General features: G+C 45.1%; 1 protein-coding gene across 1 annotated transcript; it reads left to right on the top strand.

The window, feature by feature from the left end:
* Positions 1-5,139: 5,139 nt before the first annotated feature.
* On the top strand, positions 5,140-6,788 carry Aif1 (allograft inflammatory factor 1). Its single transcript, XM_004671879.2, has 6 exons — positions 5,140-5,277; positions 5,408-5,469; positions 5,557-5,623; positions 5,950-5,991; positions 6,162-6,324; positions 6,591-6,788. Exons 1-6 carry the CDS (start codon positions 5,253-5,255, stop codon positions 6,673-6,675), a joined length of 444 nt encoding a protein of 147 aa, XP_004671936.1. The 5' UTR covers positions 5,140-5,252; the 3' UTR covers positions 6,676-6,788.
* The last annotated feature ends 17,428 nt before the right edge of the window (positions 6,789-24,216 follow it).

The raw sequence follows: 24,216 nt of genomic DNA, 5'->3' as shown, positions 1-24,216 counted from the left end.
TCAATTTAAAGATATGCAAAGTGTGCCTAGCTGGAGTTCCTGAACTGTGCTGTGGCTTTTGGCTTTTAGGCTTGTGCTTTTCTCTCTCTCTCTCTCCCTCCCTCCTTCTCTCTCTCTCTCTCTCCCCTTGAGCCTATGAAGGCAGGCCAGCTTCTTCCATTATGGAACTTTCCCTGGATCTGTAAGCTTCAATAAATACCTTCCTCCATAACTGTGCCTGGTCTGGAAGTTCATCTCAGTGAACCTGAAGCTGTCTGCTACAGGATACCCAGATGGTCCCTGGTCCTTCAAGGCCATATAGGCTAAGGGGAGAACATCAGTCAGGGGAGCTGGGCTGAACTCCTCTGTTCTTTCTTTTAGGGCCTTCTAGCCTGAGGGATTGTTGCAGTCCGGTTCACATTGCTGGTAGAAATCACCCAACCAAGAGTAGCTTCTGGGAAAAAGAGGTTTATTTTGGCTTACAGGCTCGAGGGGAAGCTTCACGATGGCAGGGGAAAACGATGGCATGATCAGAGGGTGAACATCACCCTCTGGCCAACATAAGGTGGACACAGCAACAGGAGGGTGTGCCAAACACTGGCATGGGGAAACTGGCTATAAAGCCCATAAGCCCGCCCCCAACAATATGCTCCCTCCAGAAGGCATTAATTCCCAAATATCCATCAGCTGGGGAGCTAGCATTCACAACACCTAAGTTTATGGGGGACACCTGAATCAAACCACCACAGGGATAGTTATTAACTCTTTAGTTCCCTCTGGTTTTCAGGGAAAGCTATTAACCCTTCACTGCTCCTGACCTCCAGCCAACAGCTAATGACTCCATCAGTCATCCCAGTAGGATGAAGCGTCGGAAATACCCAGAAGGTTGAGATTCAGAGCTGATGACAGTGATGGTGGTACCCAGAAGGCATGGAAGTCCACTCTGTTGGAACTGGGGATTGACTAGTGACCTGTGGAGTAGAGAGAAAGTGAGCCAACTTCAATAGCACTGGTGTCTTTATTGGAGGGACAGCAGCTCACCCAGAGTGCAACTACTGCGTCAGAATGTGGAAGACTAGATGTTTAAAGGACCAGGGATGGGGGTCTTTGGGAGTGAAGAATAGGGGGAAGGTAAGGCCTTGTTTTGTTTTGTTTTTTTGTTTTGTTTACTAACCACCTGCCCAGGTGGCCTGATAGCTCTTGAGGCCAGATCTTTGCATTATGAGTTTGCTTTGTAACAGAAGTCTCTTGTCATGCTATGGTCCAGGAAAGTTTTATGGTCCACCAAGGTAGTGGTTCATTATCCCTTCACACTCCAACTCCCCAGTACCTTGTTCTGGGCATCTTTTCTATCTGACTGTCCCTGATTTATGTCTTATAAAACGAGCCAGTAAACATACACAAAGTGCTCCTGAGTTCTGCCAGCTAGCCTAGCAAGTTACCAGACCCAAGGAGGGGCTCACAGCATTCCTGAATTTGTAGCTGGTTGACCAGAAGTACATGAGCCCTGGACTCAGCACTGGCCTCTTGCCCTGAGAGCCTTTTACCTTGTGGGAGTAGTAGACAGTGTCAGAACTGAATTTAACTCTAGGACACTCGTCTGGAGAACTGGTTAGTAGGGGTGGGGAAGGGGAGAGACCCATTCAGGAAGAGCTATTTTCCTTTTTACCCATGTGTCCACCTCACCTCCCTGGAATCTGCAGGAATTTCTTTCTTTCTCTCTCTCTCTCTCTTTCTTTCTTTCTTTCTTTTTTTTTCTTTCTTCTCTCTTGGTTTTTCAAGGTAGGGCCTCACTCTTGTCCAGGCTGACCTGGTATTCACTATGTAGTCTCAGGGTGGCCTTGAACTCCTGGCACTCCTTCTACCTCTGCCTCCCTAGTGCTGGGATAAAAAGCGTGCACCACCACACCCAGTGGGAATATCACTTTCTCAGAGAAGCCTTCCCACACCACTATGGAAACCTGCACCCCACATATGGCCACTCTACTCCTCAACCCTGTTTCCTCCTTCTTTCAGGACACGCTGTTTCTCTTTGCCTTTTTCTTTACTTCAACAGGCCTGGCAGCAGGTCAGGCATCCGGCAAGTGTTCAATCAGTGTTGAATTAGTGGGTAGCAGAGGGCACAGGGTGGGTGGGGCAGCAGCTCTGTCTGCTGAGGGAGAGGGCAGCTGTCATAAAGGGAGGTCAAAAAAGCCAGAGTCCCATGGGATATATTTTATAATCATGGAAAATGTTAATAAAAATTAAAAAAAAAAAAGGAGACATAAAGGGTGGAGAAAGGAAGGGAGGAGAATACTTAATAGGTTGATATTGTATATATGTAATTACAATGATTGTAATGGGAAGGTAATATGATGGAGAATGGAATTTCAAATGGGAAAGTGTGGGGGTGGGGAGGGAGGGAATTACCATGGGATATATTTTATAATCATGGAAAATGTTAATAAAAATTAAAAAAAAAAAAAAGCCAGAGTCTACCACAGCAACCTGGGCCAGTGAGAGAGCAGGTGAAATGGGCACGCCCACTTCCGGAGTTGGGGAAGAGGAGGCAAAGGGTCTGTATGCAGCTCAGGCAGCAGTGAAAGCAGTGAAGGCCTGGGGGTCCTGGGAGGGGAAGAAGTATGGGTGCATCAGATTCACCTCCCCCTCACTGCAGGAATTGAACCAAACAAAGAAGAAAGGGAGAAAGGCTATTCCTGGGAAGGGCATCTACCGGAGGCAACCCCCCCGTAGTGAGCCATGCAGACTCGCAGCTGAGCCATCACAATGATCTCTTTAGGGTCCACTTTCAGTTCCTCCAAAACCGCTCGGATTCTGTAATTCCTGTAGAGGTTTTACAAAAGATGTCAAGGGAGATGAGACTGCACATCCTAACGGAAACAGGCTGTGTCCTTCCTCAGATGTTTCTGTATGTCTTCTTGACAGGCCCTGGTACAGGCTTGCCCCACTTCTGGAGCAGCCTGAAAGCTCAGCTTCTCCTCCCTCCCACAAGCACTCCAGCCAGCCCCCATCTTGGCTGCTCATCTTACTCTGCAGCACGAGGCCTGAGGAGCATCCAGGGAACTTCCTAAGCCTCAGGATTTGGATAAAGGCCATTCACTTATTGCTGATTTGTGTCTGTTTGAATGTTTTTGTTTGGTTTTGGTTTTGTTTTTTTGAGGTAGGGTCTCACTCTAGCTCAGGCAGAGCTGGAATTTGCTATGTAGTCTCAGGGTGGCTTTGAGCTCATGGAGGTCCTCCTACCTCTTCCTCCTGAGTGCTGGGATTAAAGGCATGTGCCATCACACCCGGCTTTTTTTTTTGGGGGGGGGGTTCAAGGGAGGGTCTCACTCTAGCCCAGACTGACCTGGAACTCACTATGTAGTTTCAGGGTGGCCTGGAACTCACTGCGATCCTCCTTCCTCTGCCTCCCGATTGCTGGGATTAAAGGTATGTGCCACCACACCCGGGTTTTTTTTGTTGTTGTTGTTGTTTGTTTGTTTGTTTGCTTTTCAAGGTAGGGTCTCACTCTACCAGGCTGACCTGGAATTCACTCTGTAGAGACTACAGAGGGTGGCCTGGACTTCACAGAGATTCTCCTACCTCTGCCTCCAAAGTGCTGGGATTACAGGCGTGCACTACCACGCCTGGTATGCAATAGGTTCTTCTTCTTCTTGGTCTTCTTTTTAAAAATATTTTATTTCCTTATTGGTGGGGGGCGCAGACAGAGAGAGAGAGAGAGAGAGAGAGAGAGAGAGAGAGAGAGAGAGAGAGAGAATGAGCATGCCAAGGCCTACAGCCACCGCAAACAAACTCCAGATGCATGCACCACCTTGAGCATCTGGCTTACATGTTTACTGGGAAATCCAACCTGGGTCCTTAGGCTTTCCAGGCAAACGCCTTAACCACTAAGCAATCCATCCAGCTCCCCCAGCCCCCACCCATCAACATTTTGACATAGAGGATGGAAGAAGTAAAAAGGATGATACCGCAAAATAGGACTACTTGGAAAGAGGGATTCGATGGGATGTGGTGGGAGAGGGAGGACAAAGGAGGGGATTATGAACAAATTACAGTACATCTATTTATTAAAGTTCTTAAATAAGCCAGGTATGGTGGTTCACCCCTTTAATCCCAGCATTTGGGAGGCTGAGGTAGGAAGATCACTGTGAGTTTGAGGCCAGCCTCAGCAAGACTACATAGTGAACTACAGGTCAGTTCTGGGCTAGAGCAAGACTCTACCCATTGCAGTCAGGTTTGCATTGCTGGTAGAAACCAACTGACCAACTGACCAAGAGCAGCTTGTGAGAGAAAAAAAAAAAAAAGTTTATTTTGGCTTACAGACTTGAGGGGAAACTCCATGATGGAAGGGGAAAATGATGGCATGAGCAGAGGGTGGACATCACCTCCTGGCCAACATCAGATGGACCACAGTAACAGGAGAGAGTGCCAACACCAGCAATACTCATAAGCCCACCCCCAACAATACATTGTCTCCAGGAGGTGTTAATTTCCAAATCTCCATCAGTTGGGGACCTAGCATTCAGAACACCTAAGTTATAGGAGATCAAACCACCTGAATCAAACCACCACATTATCTCAAACAAAAGAAAAAAGCTGGGCGTGGTGACGCACACCTTTCATCCCAGCATTCCAGAGGCAGAGGTAGGATTGCCGTGAGTTCGAGGCCACCCTGAGACTACAGAGTGAATTCCAGGTCAGCCTAAACTGGACAGAAACTCTACCTCGAAAAACAAAAAAAAGGAAGAAAGTTGATGATGGCTCACTGGATAAAGGCATTTGTTTGCAAAGTCAGACAGCCAGAGTTCCATTCTCCAGTATCCATGCAAAGCCAGATGCACAGGTGTCTGGAATCTTTTTTTTTTTTTTTTTTTGTGGTTTTTCCAAGGCAGTGTCCCACTCTCTAGCTGAGGCTGATCTGGAATTCACTCTGTAGTCTCAGGATGGCCTTGAGCTCACAGCGATCCACCTACCTCTGCTGGGATTAAAGGCATGCACCACCACACCCGGTTTAAAGTATATATTTTTAAAAAAGAACAATAAAATGAGAAAAAAATACCAGAATGTTATTTTCTCATCCATTCCACAGTCACTCCTCCTTCTGCCAGGGGTGTTGGTGTCAGCAGAAGCAGATGGGGAAGTGATGCCTGAGAGGCAGCAAGTCGTGGGGGGGGGGGGCATCTTAGAGGAGACTGGCGGACAAAAGAGCCATCAGACAGAGATTGCCAGTCTGATCTGTCTCCCCACCTATGGCCACCAGCATCGGCTAAACTATGAGCCAAAACAGAAACTTGCAGGGTAGGGAGGATGCGCCCAGGGCAGGGGCAGGCCAAGAACCTGGGAGAGCAGAACTGTGGATAATCCTGGACTAGGGAGCAGAGAGGCTGGGAAGGGAGGGTGAGGGGTGATTAACCCCTGTGTTCCTCAGGAGGAAAAGCATTCCAATTGCAGAAGATCCAGCAGGAAGAGAGGCTGGATGTGCTCAATAAGGTAAAAGGAAGGAGGGGCGGACCAGAGCCTAGAGGACCTGACCTAGGCTGGGAGGGATCACCCTGGCTCTGACCTTCACCCCAACAGCAGTTCCTAGAGGATCCCAAATACAGCCAAGAAGAGAATCTGCCCTCCCGACTGGAAGCCTTCAAGAGTGAGGGGGAAGTCAGGGTGGAGAGGGCGCTGGGGTGGGCATGGAGGTTTCCATAGAAAAACTGCAGGGACAGCAGAAATACTAATGTGACTTTTGTGGTGGGAACAGGGGGGATAGCCTTACTGTTCTCCCATTTGTGGCCCTTTTCCTTGGCTTGCCCCTCTGAGCACCTCTGCCTTCACAGGACCCCTCAGCCCCCTAGTCCCACTTCCTCTGCCTGCCTTCCACATTTTCTCCCCTACCTATCATTGGTCAGCCATTTCTTCCTCAATCCCCTGCCTGTGACCCTATAGCCAGCACCTACCCTCTCTGCTCTCTCCCCTCAGAAAAATACATGGAGTTTGATCTGAATGGAAACGGAGATATCGGTGAGAAGAAGTGGGTTTGGGGGACAGTATGGACCTAGACAGTGAGGTGTTGCTCCATTCCCCATGGACGGGAGAGGATCCATTTGCCCTAGGAAGGGGGTTAGGAAGGTGGAGGTACATGGGGACAGCACGAGTCCCCTCTTCTCCCTGCCCTGATCTTCTGCCTCCAGATATCATGTCCCTGAAGCAAATGCTGGAGAAACTAGGGACCCCCAAGACCCACCTAGAGCTAAAGAAACTAATTAGAGAAATGTCCAGTGGCTCTGAGGAGACGTTCAGCTACTCTGACTTTCTTAGAATGATGTTGGGCAAGAGATCCGCCATCCTGAAAATGTGAGGATTCACTTTCAGCCTCCCCTGTATTCACTTGTTTCTGCTCCATCTGTATCCTTGACTTCGATACATTACTCTGCGTCCACTATCCCTGGCTTCAAGGACTCTCCTGAGGCCCTGCCATGCTTCCGCTATCTTCTTCCTCTTCTTCGTCTTCTTCCTCTTCCCTGCTGACAGTCCCACCTTCTCTGGACTCATGGCAGCCTAAGGGTTAGATTCAGATGTCCCTGGAGGGAAGTGTCCCCTCATGCCTTTGTTTATTCCAGGATCCTGATGTATGAGGAGAAAGCCAGAGAACAGCAAAAACCATCTGGTCCCCCAGCCAAGAAAGCTATTTCTGAGCTACCTTAAGTAGCTGTGCACACGCAGTGGGACTGAAAGGGCTTCTAATAACCTCCGCGTGAGAAAAAAGAAGACACATTGTAAGCCAGAGTCAAACTAAACAATGACCTTCCTCCTCTGAATCAAAGTCAGCTTGGTTTTTATTTGGGGGAACCTTCTCTGGGGTTTGGGAGGCATTGCGGAGGGAAGGGAAGCAAGGATTTACCCAAATAAGCAGTCCATTCAAATGTGGAGTCATCTACTACTGCAGCAGGTCTGTGCACCATAGGGGGTTCCAGAATTCTAAGAAGGCTTGATCTCAAGGAATGCAAGTAGAATTAAAAAAAAATTTTTTTTTATTGATTTATTTGCAAGCAGAGAGAGAGAGAGGAGACAGACAGAGAGAATGGGCACACCAGGGACTCTAAACACTGCAAATGAACTCCAGATGCACGTGCCACTTTGTGCATCTGGCTTAATGTGGATACTGGGCTTAACGTGGATACTGGGGAATCGAACCTGGGTCCTTAGGCTTTGCAGGTAAGCACCTTAACTGCTGAGCCATCTCTCCAGCCCAGCAAATAGGACTTTTTAATCTGTACGTTTGGTATATGCCTATAGTAGGTTTCATAAGGAGTGAGGATATTTTTAAAATATTTTATTTTTACCTTTTTTATTTATTTATTTATTTATTTGACAGAGAAAGAGGGATAGAGAGTGAGAGAATGGGCACACCAGGGCCTCCAGCCACTGCAAATGAACTCCAGATGTGTGTGCCGCCTTGTGCATCTGGCTAACATGGGTCCTGGGGAATCGAACCTGGGTCCTTTGATCTTGTAGGCAAATGCCTTAACTGCTAAGCCATCCCTCTAGCCCAGGAGTGAGGATTTTTTAAAAATTATTTTATTTATTTATTTATTCTGGTTTTTCCAGGTAGGGTCTCACTCAAGCCCAGGCTGACCTGGAATTCACTATGTAGTCTCAGGGGGCCCTCAAACTAATGGCAATCCTCCTACTCTGCCTCCTGAGTGCTGGAATTAAAGGAATGCGCCACCACACCCAGCCTTTAATTAATTTTTTATTAACAACTTCCATGATTGTAAACAATATCTCATGGTAATGCCCTCCCTCCCCACACTTTCCCCTTGAAACTCCACTCTCCATTATATCCCCTCCCCCTCTCAATCAGTCCCTCTTTTATTTTGATGTAATGATCTTTCCTCCCATTACAATGGTCTTGTGTAGGTAGTGTCAGGCACTGTGAGGTCATGGATATCCAGGCTATTCTGTGTCTGGAGGAGCACGTCGTAAGGTGTCCTACCCTTCCTTTGGCTCTTACATTCTTTCTGCTACCTCTTTTATAATGGACCCTGAACCTTGGAAGGTGTAATAGAGAGATTGCAGTGCTGAGTACTCCTGAGGAATTAGGATTTTTATCTGGGACCAATATTTTCAACCACTACAGCTTTGTGACCCTGACAAATTATATGGCCTCTCTGAGACCTTTATCTGAAAATGCAAATGAGTTATCTATGCTATTGTGCCTGCCACATAACAAGCCCTTAATAATGTTTAAAACCTGTGTTGTGCCAAGACCCCTGACCAGGAGCCAAGTCCCCCAGTCACCCAGGAGTCACCCAGAGAACCGCCACAGAAGCCGAGACACTCGAATGCAAAAGCAACAGGTTTCTTTATTGCAAGCCTAGGTCTGGGCTCCGTCCCCACAGTCTGGCATAGCGGTAGTGAGGGAGAGAGCCCCTTTCTTTTGGGGGAAGGGGTTCATATAGGAATTCGAACAAAGAAGTAGGGGATAGATACATGATTGGTTGATTTAAACAGTTCTGATTGGCTTGGGGTTTCAGTGGGCAAAGTTGGGGGCAGGAGCTAGGGGCTCTCCAGGCAGATGAAGTCATCTCCATTGTCCTTGAAGTGGAGATTCCTCAGTTTCTTATCTAAACTGGTGGTCCGAGGCTGAAGGCGCCACCCCCCTCCCACAGTGGAGTGTTTCTTCAATGTCCCTGAAGTGGAGATTCCTCAGAAACTTTAGGGGGAAAGGCAGCAATTAAGCAAGCAAAATTTACAGAAGCAAAAGGTCAGCACATTGGCCAGCTAGTTCTCTATCTAAGTTCAGGCCTGGGCCTTTTTAAAAAAATGGTTATATTTGGTCTCTCACCTGAAAGGAAGCCAGGCATGGTGGTGCAGGCCTCTAGTCTCAGTGCTCATGAGGCAGAGGTAGAAGAATCAATGTGAGTTGTTTGAAACCAGCCTGGGACTACAGAGTGAGTTCCAGGTCAGCCTGGGATAGACTGAAACCCACCTCAGGAAAAAAAAGGGGGGGGCACTGGAGAGATGTCTTAGCAGTTAAGGCACTAGCCTGCAAAGCTAAAGGACTCAGGTTTGATTCCCCAGGACCCACATAAGCCAGATGCACAAGGTAATGCATGCTTCTGGAATTTGTTTGCAGTGGCTGAAGGCCTTGGCACACCCATTCACTCTCCCTTTTTCTCTCTGTCTCTACCTCTTTCTCTGTCAAATATAAATAAAAATAAATATTTTAAAAAATTGCCAGGCATGGTGGCACACACCTTTAATCCCAGCACCTGGGAGGCAGAGGTAGGAGGATTACTGAGAACTCAAGGCTACCCTGAGACTACATAGTGAATTCCAGGTCAGCCTGGACCAGAGTGAGACCCTACCTCAGAAAACCAAAAAAACAACTTAGTTGAGGAAGAGACCAGTGCTCAGTGATATAGATCAAATTATCTAGGAATCTAAATTGTCAAATAAGCTAGTGAGATATCCAAATATCATAAATTACTAGCTAATCTTACTAAACACACCGTTCTAAATGCTCTCTGTGTATTAATTCATTTAATCCTCACAACAACCTACTGATGCCAGGGAAGATAGAGAAGCCCTGAGTTTAAATCATTTATTCATTTAGGATAAATAAACAGTAATAATCACATAATGAACTATCATTACTCTACGGTGAGGATTAACCAACTACAACTGCACAGAGCAACACAGACAAAACTCATGTAGAGCTAGCCAGATGCCTGACTCAGAATAAGCCCTGCTGTACAGTTTGTATAAAGTACAAGAACAGGGCTGGAGAATTGGTTCAGCAATTAAGGCCCTTGCCTGCAAAGCCTAATTACCTGGGTTTGATTGTTCAATTCCCCAGTATTGATGCACATTAATCTGGAGTTCATTTACAGGGGCTAGAGGCCCTGGCATCCTCATATTCATTCATTCTCTCACTCTTTCTCTCTCTCCTTGCAAATGAATAACAGCCAAAGCTCATGTATATTGTTTGCAGTGAGGGTAGTAGTTATCTTTAGGGGATGGCCCAGAGCAGCTTATGGGGTGCTACTTAAGAGTCTTCATCAGGCAGGCGTGGTGGTGCACGCCTTTAATTCCAGCACTTGGGAGGCAGAGGTAGGATCACAGTAAGTTTGAGGCCACCCTGAGACTACATAGTGAATTGCAGGTGAGCCAGAGCTAGAGTGAGACCCTACCTCCAAAAAAACAAACCAAACCGAACCAGTCTTCTTCAGGTGTTGTGGTGCACACCTTTAATCCCAGCACTCAAGTGGCAGAGGTAGGAGGATCACTGTGAGTTCAGGCCACTCTGAGACTACATAGTGAATTCCAGGTCAGGCTGGGCTAGAGTGAGACCCTATCTCAAAAAAAAAAAAAAAAAAAAGATTCTGTCTTTTATGGTCTTTAATCCCAGCACTCGGGAGGCAGAGGTAGGAGGATCTCCATGAGTTTGAGGTCACCCTGAGACTACATAGTTAATTCCAAGTCAGCCTGAACCAGAGAGAGAGAGACCCTACCTCGAAAAACAGAAACAAAAAAGAAAAGAAAAGAAACAAAACAAAACAAAAGGGCTGGAGAGATGACTTAGAGGTTAAAGGTGCTTGCTTGCAAAGACTGATGGCCATGGTTTGATTCTGCAGTATCCACATAAAGCCAGATGCACAAAGTAGAGTTCATTTGCAGTGGCAGGAGACCATACTCACTCTATCTCTGTCTGCCTCTTTCTTGTGGTCTCTTTGTCTCAAATAAATAAATCAAAATGTTTAAAAATACATAAATAAATTCCCAATCAGCTGAAAAAGGTAGGGTATGGATAGAGTAGGTATTGAGAGACTGGAGCAGATGTTTAGTTTAGTACATTGCTTAAATGCAAGCCTGCAGTTTGGACCTGTGAAAAAGACCCTACCTCAAGCCAGGCATGGTGGCACATGCCTTTAATCCCAGCACTTGGGAGGCAGAGGTAGTTGGATCCCTGTGAGTTCAAGGCCATCCTGAGAACACAAAGTGAATTCTAGGTCAGGCCCAGGCTAGAGAGCAAGACCCTACCTCAAAAAACCAAAACAAAATAATAATAATAATCAAAAAAGAAACAAATGGGAGCCTGGCATGGTGGCACACGCCTTTAATCCCAGCACTCAAGTGGCAGAGGTAGGAGGATTGCCATGAGTTCGAGGCCACCCTGAGACTACATAGTGAATTCCAGGTCAGCCTGGACCAGAGTGAGACCCTACCTCGAAAAAAAGAGAAAGAAAAAAGAAACAAATGAATGACAGTAAATGCTGGTGAGAATGTAGATGAAGAGGAACCCTTCTATACTGTTGGTGGGAATGTAAACTAGTACAGCCATTGTGGAAATCAGTGTGGAGGTTCTTGAGACAGCTAAAAACGGATTTAACATATGACCCAGCTATAACACTACTAGACATATATCCTAAGGACTCATCTCACTACATTAGAGCTACTTGCTCAACTATGTTTATTGCCACTCTATTCACAATAGCTAGGAGATGGAACCAGCCTAAATGTTCCTCAACTAATGAATGGATAATGAAGATGTGGTACATTTGTACAATGGAGTTCTACTCAGCAGTAAAGAAAAATGAAATTTGTAGGGAAATTGATGGATCTGGAAAGATTATACTAAATGAGGTAACCCAGGCCCAGAAAGCCAAGGGCTGCCTGTTCTCTCTCACATGTGGATCATAGCCACAAATGTTTAGACTTGTATGTGAGTTGGGGTAAAAATCAGTAGCAGAGGTCAGTAAGCTAGAAGGCAGCTATAAGAGAGGGAGGAGAGGACTTAAGAAGATGGTATTCCATATATTTAAGTAGATGAACAGATTATTAGGGGTATAATGGCCTAAATGAGGTCATGGGAAGAGACTGAGTAAAAGGAGGAGAGAGTTAATCAAAATTCAAGATGTTATGAATAAGCCTTATGGAAACCTACTTTTTTAAATTTTATTTTTATTTTTGGTTTTTCAAGGTAGGGTCTCACTTTGACTCAGGCTGACCTGGAATTTACTATGTAGTTTCAGGATGGTCTTGAACTCACAGTGATCCTCCTACCTCTGCCTTCCAAGTTCTGGGACTAAAGGTGTGCACGACTGCGCCTGGCAAAACGTACTTTTTTGGATAATGGTGCACCCACAAGCCATAGACTTACTAGGAAAATTTCAGTGCTAGAGATGGGATGTTTTCAAGTGAGTAGTTGGTCAGGGAGGGGTCTCTGATGCTCCCAAAACATTACAGGCCATTGCCAAGGCTCCTAGTTTCCCACTAGGAATAGATGGTAAGACCCAATTGCTGAAGACTCCACATGCTTGTGTTGCAAGGTCACTGTGAAATACTGCTGGAGCTGAGCTGAAAACCTCCCTGTAGATGAGCTGACAGAAAGCTGGAAAAAGCTACACTACGTGTAGCTTCGTGGGAGACAGAAGTCATCAGCATAGATAAACAATAATGGACACTGCAAGCCTCCAGTTTGGCCAACCAGGCCAAAAGACTGAATGGGTGCAATAGTGTCATGTCTGTTATAGGGGAAACCAACTGCTCTCTAATTGAACTGGAAGCCCACTCCACAGGAGGGAACACATGCCTGATACTGAAAACCTATGATGGGGGAGGTCATGAGCCCTAGGAGTATACTTGCTGGTGTCTGACTAAATGCATATATTATGTTCACCAAACTGCCTGGTAAACACCTCTTAATGTTCATACCCATATATTAATGTCATTCTCATTTTTGGTTAGAGAAGCTTCTCTTTTCAGATGGCAATGACCTCTGGGATGACTCAAAATTCACCATAGTACTGAGAAGAAGTGACGGAGGAGTGCTCAGCACTGAAACATCTATATGACACCTTCCAAGGCTCAGGTCCATTGCAGAACGGGGGCGGGGGGGGGGTAGAAAGAATGTAAGAGCCAAAGGAAGGATGGTACTCCTTACAATAATGCACTCTTCCAAACAAAAAATAGCTATAAAATAGCTTGGCTATCCATGACCTCGCAGTGCCTGGCACTACCTACACAAGGCCTTCATGATAGAAAGAAAAGATGATGACATCAAAAAAGAAGAGACTGGCCGGGCATGGTGGCGCATGCCTTTAATCCCAGCACTTGGGAGGCAGAGGTAGGAGGATTGCCATGAGTTCAAGGCCACCCTGAGACTACAGAGTTAATTCCAGGTCAGCCTGGATCAGAGTGAGACCCTACCTCAAAAAACCAAAAAAAAAAAAAAAAAAAAAAAGAAGAAGAAGAGACTGATCGAGAGGGGGAGGGGATAGAATGAAGAATGGAGTTATGAAGGGGAAAGTGAGGGGGGAGGGAATTATCATGGTTTATTGTCTATAATTATGAAAGTTGTCAATAATAAAAAGAATTTTTTGTTTTGTTTTTTGAGGTAAGGTCTCACTGTAGCTGAGACTGACTTGGATTTCACTATGTAGTCTCAGGGTGGCCTTGAACTCATGGTGATCCTCCTACCTCTGACTCCCAAGTGCTGGGATTAAAGGCATGCACCACCATGCCCAGCTTAAAAAGAGTTTAAAAAAAATAAAGATAAAAATGAAGAAAAGAAACACAAAAAGAAATTTTGCTACAAAGGGAAAACTGAAGTCATTTGTTAAATCAGAGTCCTTCAGGTTAAAATTTCATGCTGGTCTGTGGTAGGCAGAAGCCACAAGGTATGGCTCCCTCTAGTGTCACAACTGTTGTGCAACTCTACACATGATCCAGCTCTTATGCCAGTCTAGCAGGTTGAGATTCCTCAGCCCTTAAAATCACATGGTGTTATAGCTCTTGGGCCTAGAGTAACTGAGATCTGTGGCCCTAAACACTTTATAGCTCTCTAGAACTCGGCCAGTGATCAGGGCCTGCAGTTAGTGTGCATGCGTGTGTGCATGTCTACGCAGATATGTGTGCACATGAGTTACGTATGTGGATGCCAGAGGACAACCTCAGGTGTTGTTCCTCAAGAGCAAGCCATCTCTTTTTCTTTTTTTTTTTTCTCAATTTTTATTAACATTTTCCATGATTATAAAAAATATCCCACGGTAATACCCTCCCCCCACTTTCCCCTTTGAAATTCCATTCTCCATCATAGCCCCTCCCCATCTCAATCAGTCTCTCTTTATTTTTTGTCCTAAAATATGGTCTATGTTAGAGAATGTTCCATGTACTGCTGAAAAGAATGTATATTCTGCAGCCTTTGGATGAAATGTCCTGTAGATATCTGTTAGGTCCATTCCTTCTATGACCTCTTTTAGTCCAGATGCCTCTGTTTATTTTTTCCCGGGATGACCTGTCAATTGATGAGAGTGGGGTGTTGAAGTCACCCACTACCACTGTGTGTGGTGTTATCTGTGACCTTAGTTCTAATAGCGTTTGTTTGATGAATTTGGGGGCCCCCATGTTAGGTGCATATATGTTTAGGATTGTAATGTCCTCCTGTTGGAGAGTGCCTTTAATCAATACATAGTGATCTTCCTTATATTTCTTAACTAATATTGGACTGAAGTCTACCTTGTCAGATATTAGGATAGCAACCCCTGCTTGTTTTCTAGGTCCATTTGCTTGAAACACTGTTTTCCAACCTTTCACCCTAAGACATTATCTTTCCTTTGTAGAAAGGTGGGTTTCTTGAAGGCAACAAATTGAAGGATCCTGCTTTTTAACCCAGTCTGCGAACATATGCCTTTTGGTTGGGGCATTGAGGCCGTTGATAGTAATAGATAATATTGAAAGGTGTGTATTCATTTTTGCCATTTTTTTGTGGTTCTTCTGGTTTTACCTTTGCTCTCTTTTGTTAGCTAGTATTTGAGTATTGTTTGTTTTTTCCCGTTTCATTATATGTGTACTTTTCTTTTTCTTCAGCATGGAGGATTCTTTCAAGTATTTTCTGTAGAGCTGGCTTTGTCTTCAAATACTCCATTAGCTTGCTTTTGTCAAGGAATGTCCTTATTTCTCCGTCTATTTGAATGGATAGTTTTGCAGGATAAAGTAACCTTGGTTGACAGTTGTTATCTTTCAGGACTTGGAATACATCACTCCACGCCCTTCTGGCTTTTAAAGTTTGTGTTGAGTAATCTGCTGTAATCCTGATAGGCTTGCCTTTGTAGGTAACTTGATTTTTCTCTCTGACTGCTTTCAATATTTTTTCTTTGGATGATGTGTTTGATAGTTTGATTATAATATGGTGAGGAGAGGTTCTTTCCAGGTTTTGTCTGGCTGGGGTTCTAAAGGATTCCTGTATCTGCATTGGCACCTCTTTCCCAATTTGGGGGAAGTTTTCTTCTATGACTTTGTGAAGACACCTGCTATGCCTTTGGAGTGAAATTCTTCTCATACTATGCCCTGAATTCTTATGTGTGATCTTTTCATACTGTCCCAAATATCTTGAAATTCCCACTCATACTTTTCTATTAGTTTGTCTTTCTCTTTGTTGGACTGTATTAGATCTGCCACCTGGTCTTCTAGCTTAGATATTCTGTCTTCTCCTTCATCCTTCATCCATCCTACTGGTGAGATTTTCTACAAAGTTTTTTATTTCATTAACTGTGTTCTTCATTGCTAGTAATTCTGACTGAATTCTTTATTATTTCTACTTCCTTATTTATGTCTAGTGTTGACCACTTTATTTCATTAAATTGGTGTCCTGTGTTTTCTTTGATTTCCTCTTTCATTCCTTTGATTTCTTCTTTGACTTCTTTGAACATATTTATAATCATTCTTGGGCTGGAGAGATGGCTTAGCGGTTAAGCGCTTGCCTGTGAAGCCTAAGGACCCCGGTTCGAGGCTTGGTTCCCCAGGTCCCACGTTAGCCAGATGCACAAGGGGGCGCACGCGTCTGGAGTTCGTTTGCAGAGGCTGGAAGCCCTGGCACGCCCATTCTCTCTCTCTCCCTCTATCTGTCTTTCTCTCTGTGTCTGTCGCTCTCAAATTAAAAAAAAAAAACAAAAAACATTATAATCATTCTTTTGAAATCTTTCTCAGGCATTTCCTCTAATTCATTCTCATTGGAGGTCATTTCTGATGTATTAATACTTTTTGATGGATTTATATTGTCTTGATTTTTGGTGTTTCTTGTGTTATAATGTATCTATTTTTGCATCCTGTGTTATTTAATGATTGGATTTTCTAGTTAGCTGGGTATTATTAGATGTATCAGACAATCTGATGTTATATAACTTCAGGGTAGGAGCTTAAGGCATTAGATATGGCTCTCAAGACTCTCAGAGTATTTATCCAAGAGTAGGTATTATGACAACCAGATCCTCTAACTGTCCCTTAGGGTGTGTGATTCTCCACCCACACCCTTAATCCTGACAACAAGGAGGTTAACATTTCTGATCTGTTGAGGGTTTCAAGTCAGCTTGTGACCAGGTGAGACCCTCCCGAGTGTTGGTGTAATCCCAGTTACCTGTGCTCCTGCTTGGGTCCCACTGTCGGTTCAAGTTGGCATGGCCGGGTCCCTGTACTGCTGCTCTGTTTGCTGGAGCTGGGCAATGGCAGTGGGGGAGGGGAGGCTGCCGATTCTGCTCTAGTTCTCTCGCTGTTTCACATCTTTGTCTTTAGTAAAAGTGTGTATTTTGCTGAGGTTTTTTTTTTGGCTTTTTCCCCCCTAGGCTGCTTTGGCATGGTACCTATGCTGCCATCTTAACCAGAAGTCCTCAGTCTCTCTTTGTTTTGATGTCATGATCTTTTCCTCCTCGTATGATGGTCTTGTGTAGGTCATGGATATGCAGGCCATTTTGTGTCTGGAGGAGCATGTTGTAAGGAGTCCTACCCTTCCTTTGGCTCTTACATTCTTTCTGCCACCTCTTCCGCATTAGACCCTGAGACTTGGAAGGTGTGATTGAGATGTTACTCAGTACTCCAGTCACTTCTTTCCAGCACTATGATACCTTCTGAGTCATCCCAAGGTCACTGCCATCTGAAAAGAGAAGATTCTCTACCCAAAGTGGGAGTAGTGTTAATATAAGGGTATAAATATTAAGAGACGTGCTTACTGGGCAGTTTGATAAGCATAGTATATACACTTACCCAGACATCAGCAGATGTTACACCCTTAGGGCTCATGACTACCCCTGTTTTAAGTTTTCAGTATCAGGGATATATTCCCCCCCATGGAGTGGGCCTCCAGTCCAATTGGAGGGTTGGTTTCCACCATGACAGATGTGCCACTATTGCACCGGTTGGCTCATTTGGCCTAGCTGGCCAATTATAAGGCTTGCAGTGTCCACTGTTGAGTATCTTCACTGGTGGTATCTCTTTCTCCCGTTGAACTACATGTAGAATGGCTTCTTCCAGCTTTCTTTCAGCTGGTCTACATGGAGGAGGTTATCAGATCAGTTCCAGCAGGATTTTTCAGTGGCCTTGCAGCCCATGTATGTGGAGTCTTCAGCAATAGGGTCTTACCATTGATTCTTGGTGGGAAACCAAGGTGGTCTTTTTCTTTTAAACTTTTAAAAAAGTCTTTTATGGTGGGTGTGGTGGTGCAAGCTTTTAATCCCAACACTCGGGAGGCAGAGGTAGGAGGATTGCCGAGACTTCAAGGCCAGCCTGAGACTACACAGGGAATTCTAGGTAGCCTGGGCTAGAGTGAGACCTTACCTTGAAAAACGAAAAACAAACAAATTAAAAAAGTATTTGTTTATTTGATAGAGAGAGAGGAGGGAAATGAGAAGAAAAGGAGGGGGGGAGGAGAATGGGTGTACCAGGGCGTCCAGCTACTGAAAATAAACTCTAGACAAATGTGCCACCTTGTGCATCTGGCTTTATGTGGGCACCGGGAAATTGAACCTGGGTCCTTTGGCTTTGCAGGCAAGCACCTTAACCTCTAAGCAATCTCTCCAGCTCCCCCTTTTTTTGTGAGGCAGTTTTATTGGGTAAAAAGAAAAAATAAGAAAGCTGTGCACCAGGTGTGCATCCCAGAGTTGGGGATCTCAAGATGCAACCCAGCCCTTATTTTATTTTTATTTATTTACTTCAGAGACAGATAAGACAATGGGGGCATCAGCATCTCCAGCCGCTGTAAATGAACTCCCGATGCATGTGCCACCTTTTGTGTCTGGCTTATGTGGGTCCTGGGGAACCAAACCTGGATCCTTTGGCTTTGTAGGCAAGCACCTTAACCACTTAGCCATCTCTCCAGTCCACCGGCCCTTATTTTATTTTAAACTTAAAAAATTATTTCATTTTTGAGACAGAGAGGGGGAGAGAGAGAGAGAGAGAGGGAGAACACACAAATGTTAAGTACCAGGACCTCTAGTCACCACAAACAAACTCTAGACATATGTGCCACCTTGTGCATCTGGCTCACACAGGACCTGGATAATTGAACCTGGGTCCTTAGGCTTCATAGGCAAGTGCCTTAACTACTAAGCCATCTCTCTGGCCCAATTTTATTGATTCGCAAAGAGGGAGAAAGGAGGGAGGGAGAGGGAAAATGAGCATATCAGGGCTTCTTGCAGATAAAAACAAACTCTAGATGTATGTGCAATTTGTGATCTGGCTTTTATGGGTACTGAGGAATCAAACCCAGGAATCACTGAGCTATCTTCTCAGCCCTTGCTTAATTTTTTTTTAAGCAAGTGCTTTAACTGCTAAGCCATCTCTCCAGCTTTTGTTTTTTGTTTGTTTGTTTTCTCAAGGTAGGGTCTCACTCTGGCCAAAGCGGAACTGGAACTCATTCTGTAGCCTTGAACTCATAGCAATCCTTATAGCTCAGCCTTTAGAATGTGCCATTGTGCCTGGCCTATTTACCTCTTTAAATTTTTTTAAGTATTTATTATTTGAAAGAGAGAAAGAGCTCTATGCTCCGTGGTCGGCCTGGGAAGATGGCTGGGGTAATATTTGCCGGTAACCTATTGCAGAAGCAGTTTTCAGAAAACTAGTAACTGATGCAAATGTTTCAGATAACTGGAGGATAGACAGTGTGGCTACATCCACCTATGAAGTGGGGAACCCCTCTGACTATCGAGGGCAGAGCATGGCATCCCTATGAATCACCTTGCCCAGCAGTTTACCAAAGAAGACTTTGCCACATTTGATTATATACTGTGTATGGATCAAAGCAATCTGAGAGATTTGAATAGAAAAAGTAATCAAGCTAAAAACTGCAAAGCTAAAATTGAGCTACTTGGAAGCTATGATCCACAGCAACAAAATCACTATTGAAGATCCCTATTATGGCAACGACTCAGACTTTGAGCTGGTGTATCAGCAGTGCCTCAGGTGCTGCTGGGCCTTCCTGGAGAAGTCTTCCTAGCTGAATCTTTCCTCAGCAGCTGGCAACTCTCCCACTAGTCTTGTGCCCTAAGGATGGTGGTGTTCCTAAGCCCTGGACCCCATATGTCTCTTCAGCTGATTTACTGTTTATCTTAGAAATAATTGTAGGTAGGAATTAGTTGTATTTGCAGAAGAATAAAAATATTTGAGTCAGTCTGAGGTACAGCATTCTTAGACAAGTTAAACCTCTCTCTCACTTTCCCTAATTACAAAATAATAAAACTAGCAAATATTGAACACAATAAAGTAGGAATGGCCTGCAGGCCCAGGCCAGCCTCTGAGCCCAGCAAGACCTGGGTAGTGTAGTCTATCTAAAGTGGGGTATGGCCAGTCCAGACGATGCCCTCTGCTTGCCTTATACCTCTCCTGGGCTTTTAACAGTCAGTCATAGCAGCCCTATCTATAGCAGCCATTAACTTAACATTAGAAAAGTTTTAGCTCAGACACTCAGGGTGCACACTTGTACATTCAAAAGAAGAGGGAGATTGGGCATGGTAGGTATGGTGGTTTGATTCAGGTGTCCCCCATAAACCTAGGTGTTGTGAATGCTAGCTCCCCAGCTGATGGATATTTGGGAATTAATGCCTCCTGGAGGGAGTATATTGTTGGGGGCGGGCTTAAGGGCTTTATAGCCAGTTTCCCCATGCCAGTGTTTGGCACACCCTCCTGTTGCTGTAGTCCAGCTTATGTTGGCCAGGGGGTGATGTCCACCTTCTGCTCATGCCATCGTTTCCCCCTGCCATCGTGAAGCTTCCCCTCGAGCCTGCAAGCCAAAATAAACCTCTTTTTCCCAGAAGCTACTCTTGGTTGGGTGATTTCTACCAGCAATGCGAACCGGACTGCAACAGTAAAGTGGTACCGAGGAGTGGGATTGCTGATAGACACCTGACTATGTGGCTTCGGCCTTTTGGAGCTGATTTTCAAGAGGAATGTGGAAGGAGTTGAAACCTTGGCCTAAGAGATGCCTTGCAGTGCTGTAAGTACAGCTTAAAGGACTATTCTGGTCTGAGCTCCAAGACCTGAATGCAGTAAGAACTATGGACTGTGAGGTTTGGCTTATGAGGGTGAGAAAGAGCTGTGCCTGGACTGGGCTAGCAGTTTGTGTGAGAAGCTTGCTCTTGTGCCCGTGTCCTGAGAAGTTGTGCAGGGTTGCTTTGTGTAGAAATGAACTGGTGTGAGCAGAGGGATATGGCACAGAAAGAAAAATCTTTGGGTGAACTCTTGCCCGTTCAGCTGCAACTGAGAGATTACAACCTTTGAGACTGGGCTAGCTGACCTGCGCAGGGGCAACAAGAAGAATGTAGACTCTTTTGAAGGGGCCTGAGTGCCCAAGGAGTCCTGTTCTTCAAAGTCTGCTTTATTCCCCCCGGATTAACAAATTGGCACCCTACCTGGTATTGTGGAGTATAAGAAATGCTGGAAAGAGGGTCATTGAGTTTGCAACACGGTCTTGTGTTTTGGAAATGGCCATGGGCAGTGTGAAGCGGGTTTGCTGGTTGCCTGCATAGAGACCCCATGGGGCCATGAGGATGAACTGTAGCTTGCAGTGGAGACCCAGTGGAGATGCTGGGACCATGAGATGGCTGCCAAGGAGCTGCCGGCACCAATGAAGTTTCCCAGGACTGTGAATAGCCTAGCTGGAGGGGCGGAATTGGAATGCCAGAGACTTGTTGCTGGTTAGAATTATCGGTCTTGAAGATTTGTCACTGGCTAGAGTTGTTGGACTTGAAGCTACAGATGTTTGCCCTGGTTGTTTTAAATCTTGTTATGGTTGAATGTTTCTTTGCTATGCCCAATGCCATCTTTTGCAGTGTGAATATTTATTCTGTGCCATTATGGGTTTTTTCAGGTTATTTTTTGGTATTACGGCTCACTTAAAAGATCTTGAACTATGGGGATGTATGAACATCATTGGAATTGATAAAAACTATGGGGACTTTTAAAGTCAGACTGAATGCATTATATTTTACATCATGTATGGATATCAGTTTATGGGGGCCAGGGGCGGAATGTGGTGGTTTGATTCAGGTGTCCCCCATAAACCTAGGTGTTGTGAATGCTAGCTCCCCAGCTGATGGATATTTGGGAATTAATGCCTCCTGGAGGGAGTATATTGTTGGGGGCGGGCTTAAGGGCTTTATAGCCAGTTTCCCCATGCCAGTGTTTGGCACACTCTCCTGTTGCTGTAGTCCAGCTTATGTTGGCCAGGGGGTGATGTCCACCTTCTGCTCATGCCATCGTTTCCCCCTGCCATCGTGAAGCTTCCCCTCGAGCCTGCAAGCCAAAATAAACCTCTTTTTCCCAGAAGCTACTCTTGGTTGGGTGATTTCTACCAGCAATGCGAACCGGACTGCAACAGTAGGGCATGCCTACAATTCCAGCACTGGGGAAGATGAGGCAGGAGGATCATGAGTTATAGGCCACCCTGCACTATGTAGTGAGAAGCTGTCTCAAAAATGAAAATGAAAGAAGGAGGGCTGGAGAGATGGCTTAGAGGTTAAGCACTTGCCTGTGAAGCCTAAGGACCCCTGTTCGAGGCTCGGTTCCCCAGATCCCACGTTAGCCAGATGCACAAGGGGGTGCACACGTCTGGAGTTCGTTTGCAGTGGCTGGAGGCCCTGGCACACCCATTCTCTCTCTCTCCCTCTGTCTTTCTCTCTGTGTCTGTTGCTGTCAAATAAATAAATAAATAAATGAACAAAAATATTTTAAAAAAATGAAAGAAGGAGCTATAGATGTAGAATTAGTCTTTATCACCTTTAATTTACTCAGCTTACTGGTTCCCATCTTATCCAACTTTGCTGCAAAACTGGAATGACTTCCAAAAAGGACAACTGTGTTTTATCTGTGGTCAGAAGGACATGTGTACACACATAATACCCATAAGTTGGCTTCCATATAAAAAAGTACTTTACCTCTCATATGTGGATCCTAGCTACAGATGACTGGGCTTCTGCGGGAGAATGAAAATACTTAGTAGCAGAGGACAGTAAGTTAAAAAGGAGACACAAAGGGAAGAGAAAGGAAGGGAGGAGGGTACTTAATAGGTTGATATTGTATATATGTAAGTACAATGATTGTGATGGGGAGGTAATATGATGGAGAATGGAATTTCAAAGGGGAAAGTGTGGGGTGAGGGGAGAAATTAACATGGGATTTTTTTTATAATCATGGAAAATGCTAATAAAAAAATAAACATTTTAAAAAAATGAAAAAAAAAAAGTAGTTTAAAAAGTTGGGAAAAAGCCGGGCGTGGTGGCGCACGCCTTTAATCCCAGCACTCGGGAGGCAGAGGTAGGAGGATCGCCATGAGTTCAAGGCCACCCTGAGACTACAGAGTTAATTCCAGGTCAGCCTGGACCAGAGTGAGAGCCTACCTTGAAAAACCAAAAAAAAAAAAAAAAAAAAAAAGTTGGGAAAAGTCCCATTATGTTAAAGTGCTTAAATACTGACAACATTCTTAAGTATCTTTTCATCAGCTAAAAAGCTGCAGGCAAGCATAGGTAATTTCAGTGCACTTAACATAGCTGACCTCAAATTCATGTGGATATATGTCAGGGAAGATTGCTTTTCAATAAACTGGGTGTTATAAATACAAAAACAAAAAAAAAAAAAAGAAAGATAGAGAAAAAAGGAGAGAGAGAATGTATTCACCGGGGCCTCCAGCAACTACAAAGGAACTCCAGACACGTGGGCCCCCTTGTGCATCTGGCTTACATGGATCCTGGGGAACCATTCCAAGATGCTTTGGCATTGCAGACAAGTGTCTTAACCACTAAGCCATCTCTCCAGACCCTCTTTTTTTTTTCCCCAAGTTAGGGTCTCACTCCAGGCCAGGCTGACCTGGAATTCACTATGTAGTCTCAGGGTGGCCTCGATCTCACGGCAATCCTCCTACCTCTGCCTCCCAAGTGCTGGGACTGAAGGCGTGCACCACCACACCTGGCTCTTTTTTTTTAAGGGCTTAAAAGAGCTAAGTTTATCTTGAAATAAGAGGTAAAGTAGAGAGAACACAGGCTTCTCATGGAGGAAGAGATTCTAGAGCTGAAACACTTCCCATCCGCCTCTTTTGAGACAAGGTCTCTCACTATCTGGAACTTGCCACGTAGGCTAAATTAGCTGGCCAGCAAGCCCCAAAGACCTGCCTGTCTCTGCCTCCTCCGTACTTAAATGACAAGCATACCACCATGTCAGCTTTTGTTTTGTTTTTTTAAGCATGGGTTCTGGGGATTGAACTCAGGGCCTCATGTATGCAAGGTTATTTTAGCCATTTCCCAGTGTTTGTGCAATCTCTCTGCTTTGGCTCTTGACAGCCTTCTACCCTTTGCCTCACCTCTCAGTCCTCTCCTGTTTTTCCCCTTGTTCCTGGCCTGGCAGCTCTCTCAGACTGTTCAGCTGCCTCCTCTTCAGCTGTCAAGCACCCTGCCTCTGCTGCTGTTTTCAGATAACCAGTTCAGCCCACACTACTGAAAAGCAAGAAAAGACCATTCCAAGAAGTCTTTTATTGGACCTCATGTCACACCAGGGTAAGCAGCATAGGAGGTGTTGCCTAGGAGGCTCACTAAGTGAGCCAAACTGCATGCTTATACAGCCAGAGAAAGGGCTTGCACCAATCACAGATGGGTCCCAGGCCATCCCGGGAAGTGCTCCCCCTCTGGCCTGGGTGGAAATGGTTGAAGGTCATCTGGAGTTCATGAAGGCTTGTGACAGCCAAAAGCTGGGTACAAACTGCAAGAGTCCTGGCTGTGGCCGCACCTTCAGGACCTTCAGCAATCAGCTGCAGAGTCCAAACAGGTGGTGTTGGCAAAAGGATTGTCTGTCTAGTTGTATGACTGACAGTCCTTCTGCTCAAGGCAGCCACTACAGGAAAGGACAGTCTAACAGCTGTCAATGAAGGACTCAAATTGTCCCCTGCCTCAGCATCTATGCTTGCTTACAGGAAGATGACAACAGAAG

Source organism: Jaculus jaculus, chromosome 8 (assembly GCF_020740685.1).
Source record: "Jaculus jaculus isolate mJacJac1 chromosome 8, mJacJac1.mat.Y.cur, whole genome shotgun sequence".
NCBI classification, from domain to species: domain Eukaryota; kingdom Metazoa; phylum Chordata; class Mammalia; order Rodentia; family Dipodidae; genus Jaculus; species Jaculus jaculus.
Note: the sequence above shows the minus strand (reverse complement) of the source record. Positions and strands in the feature narration are given on the sequence as shown.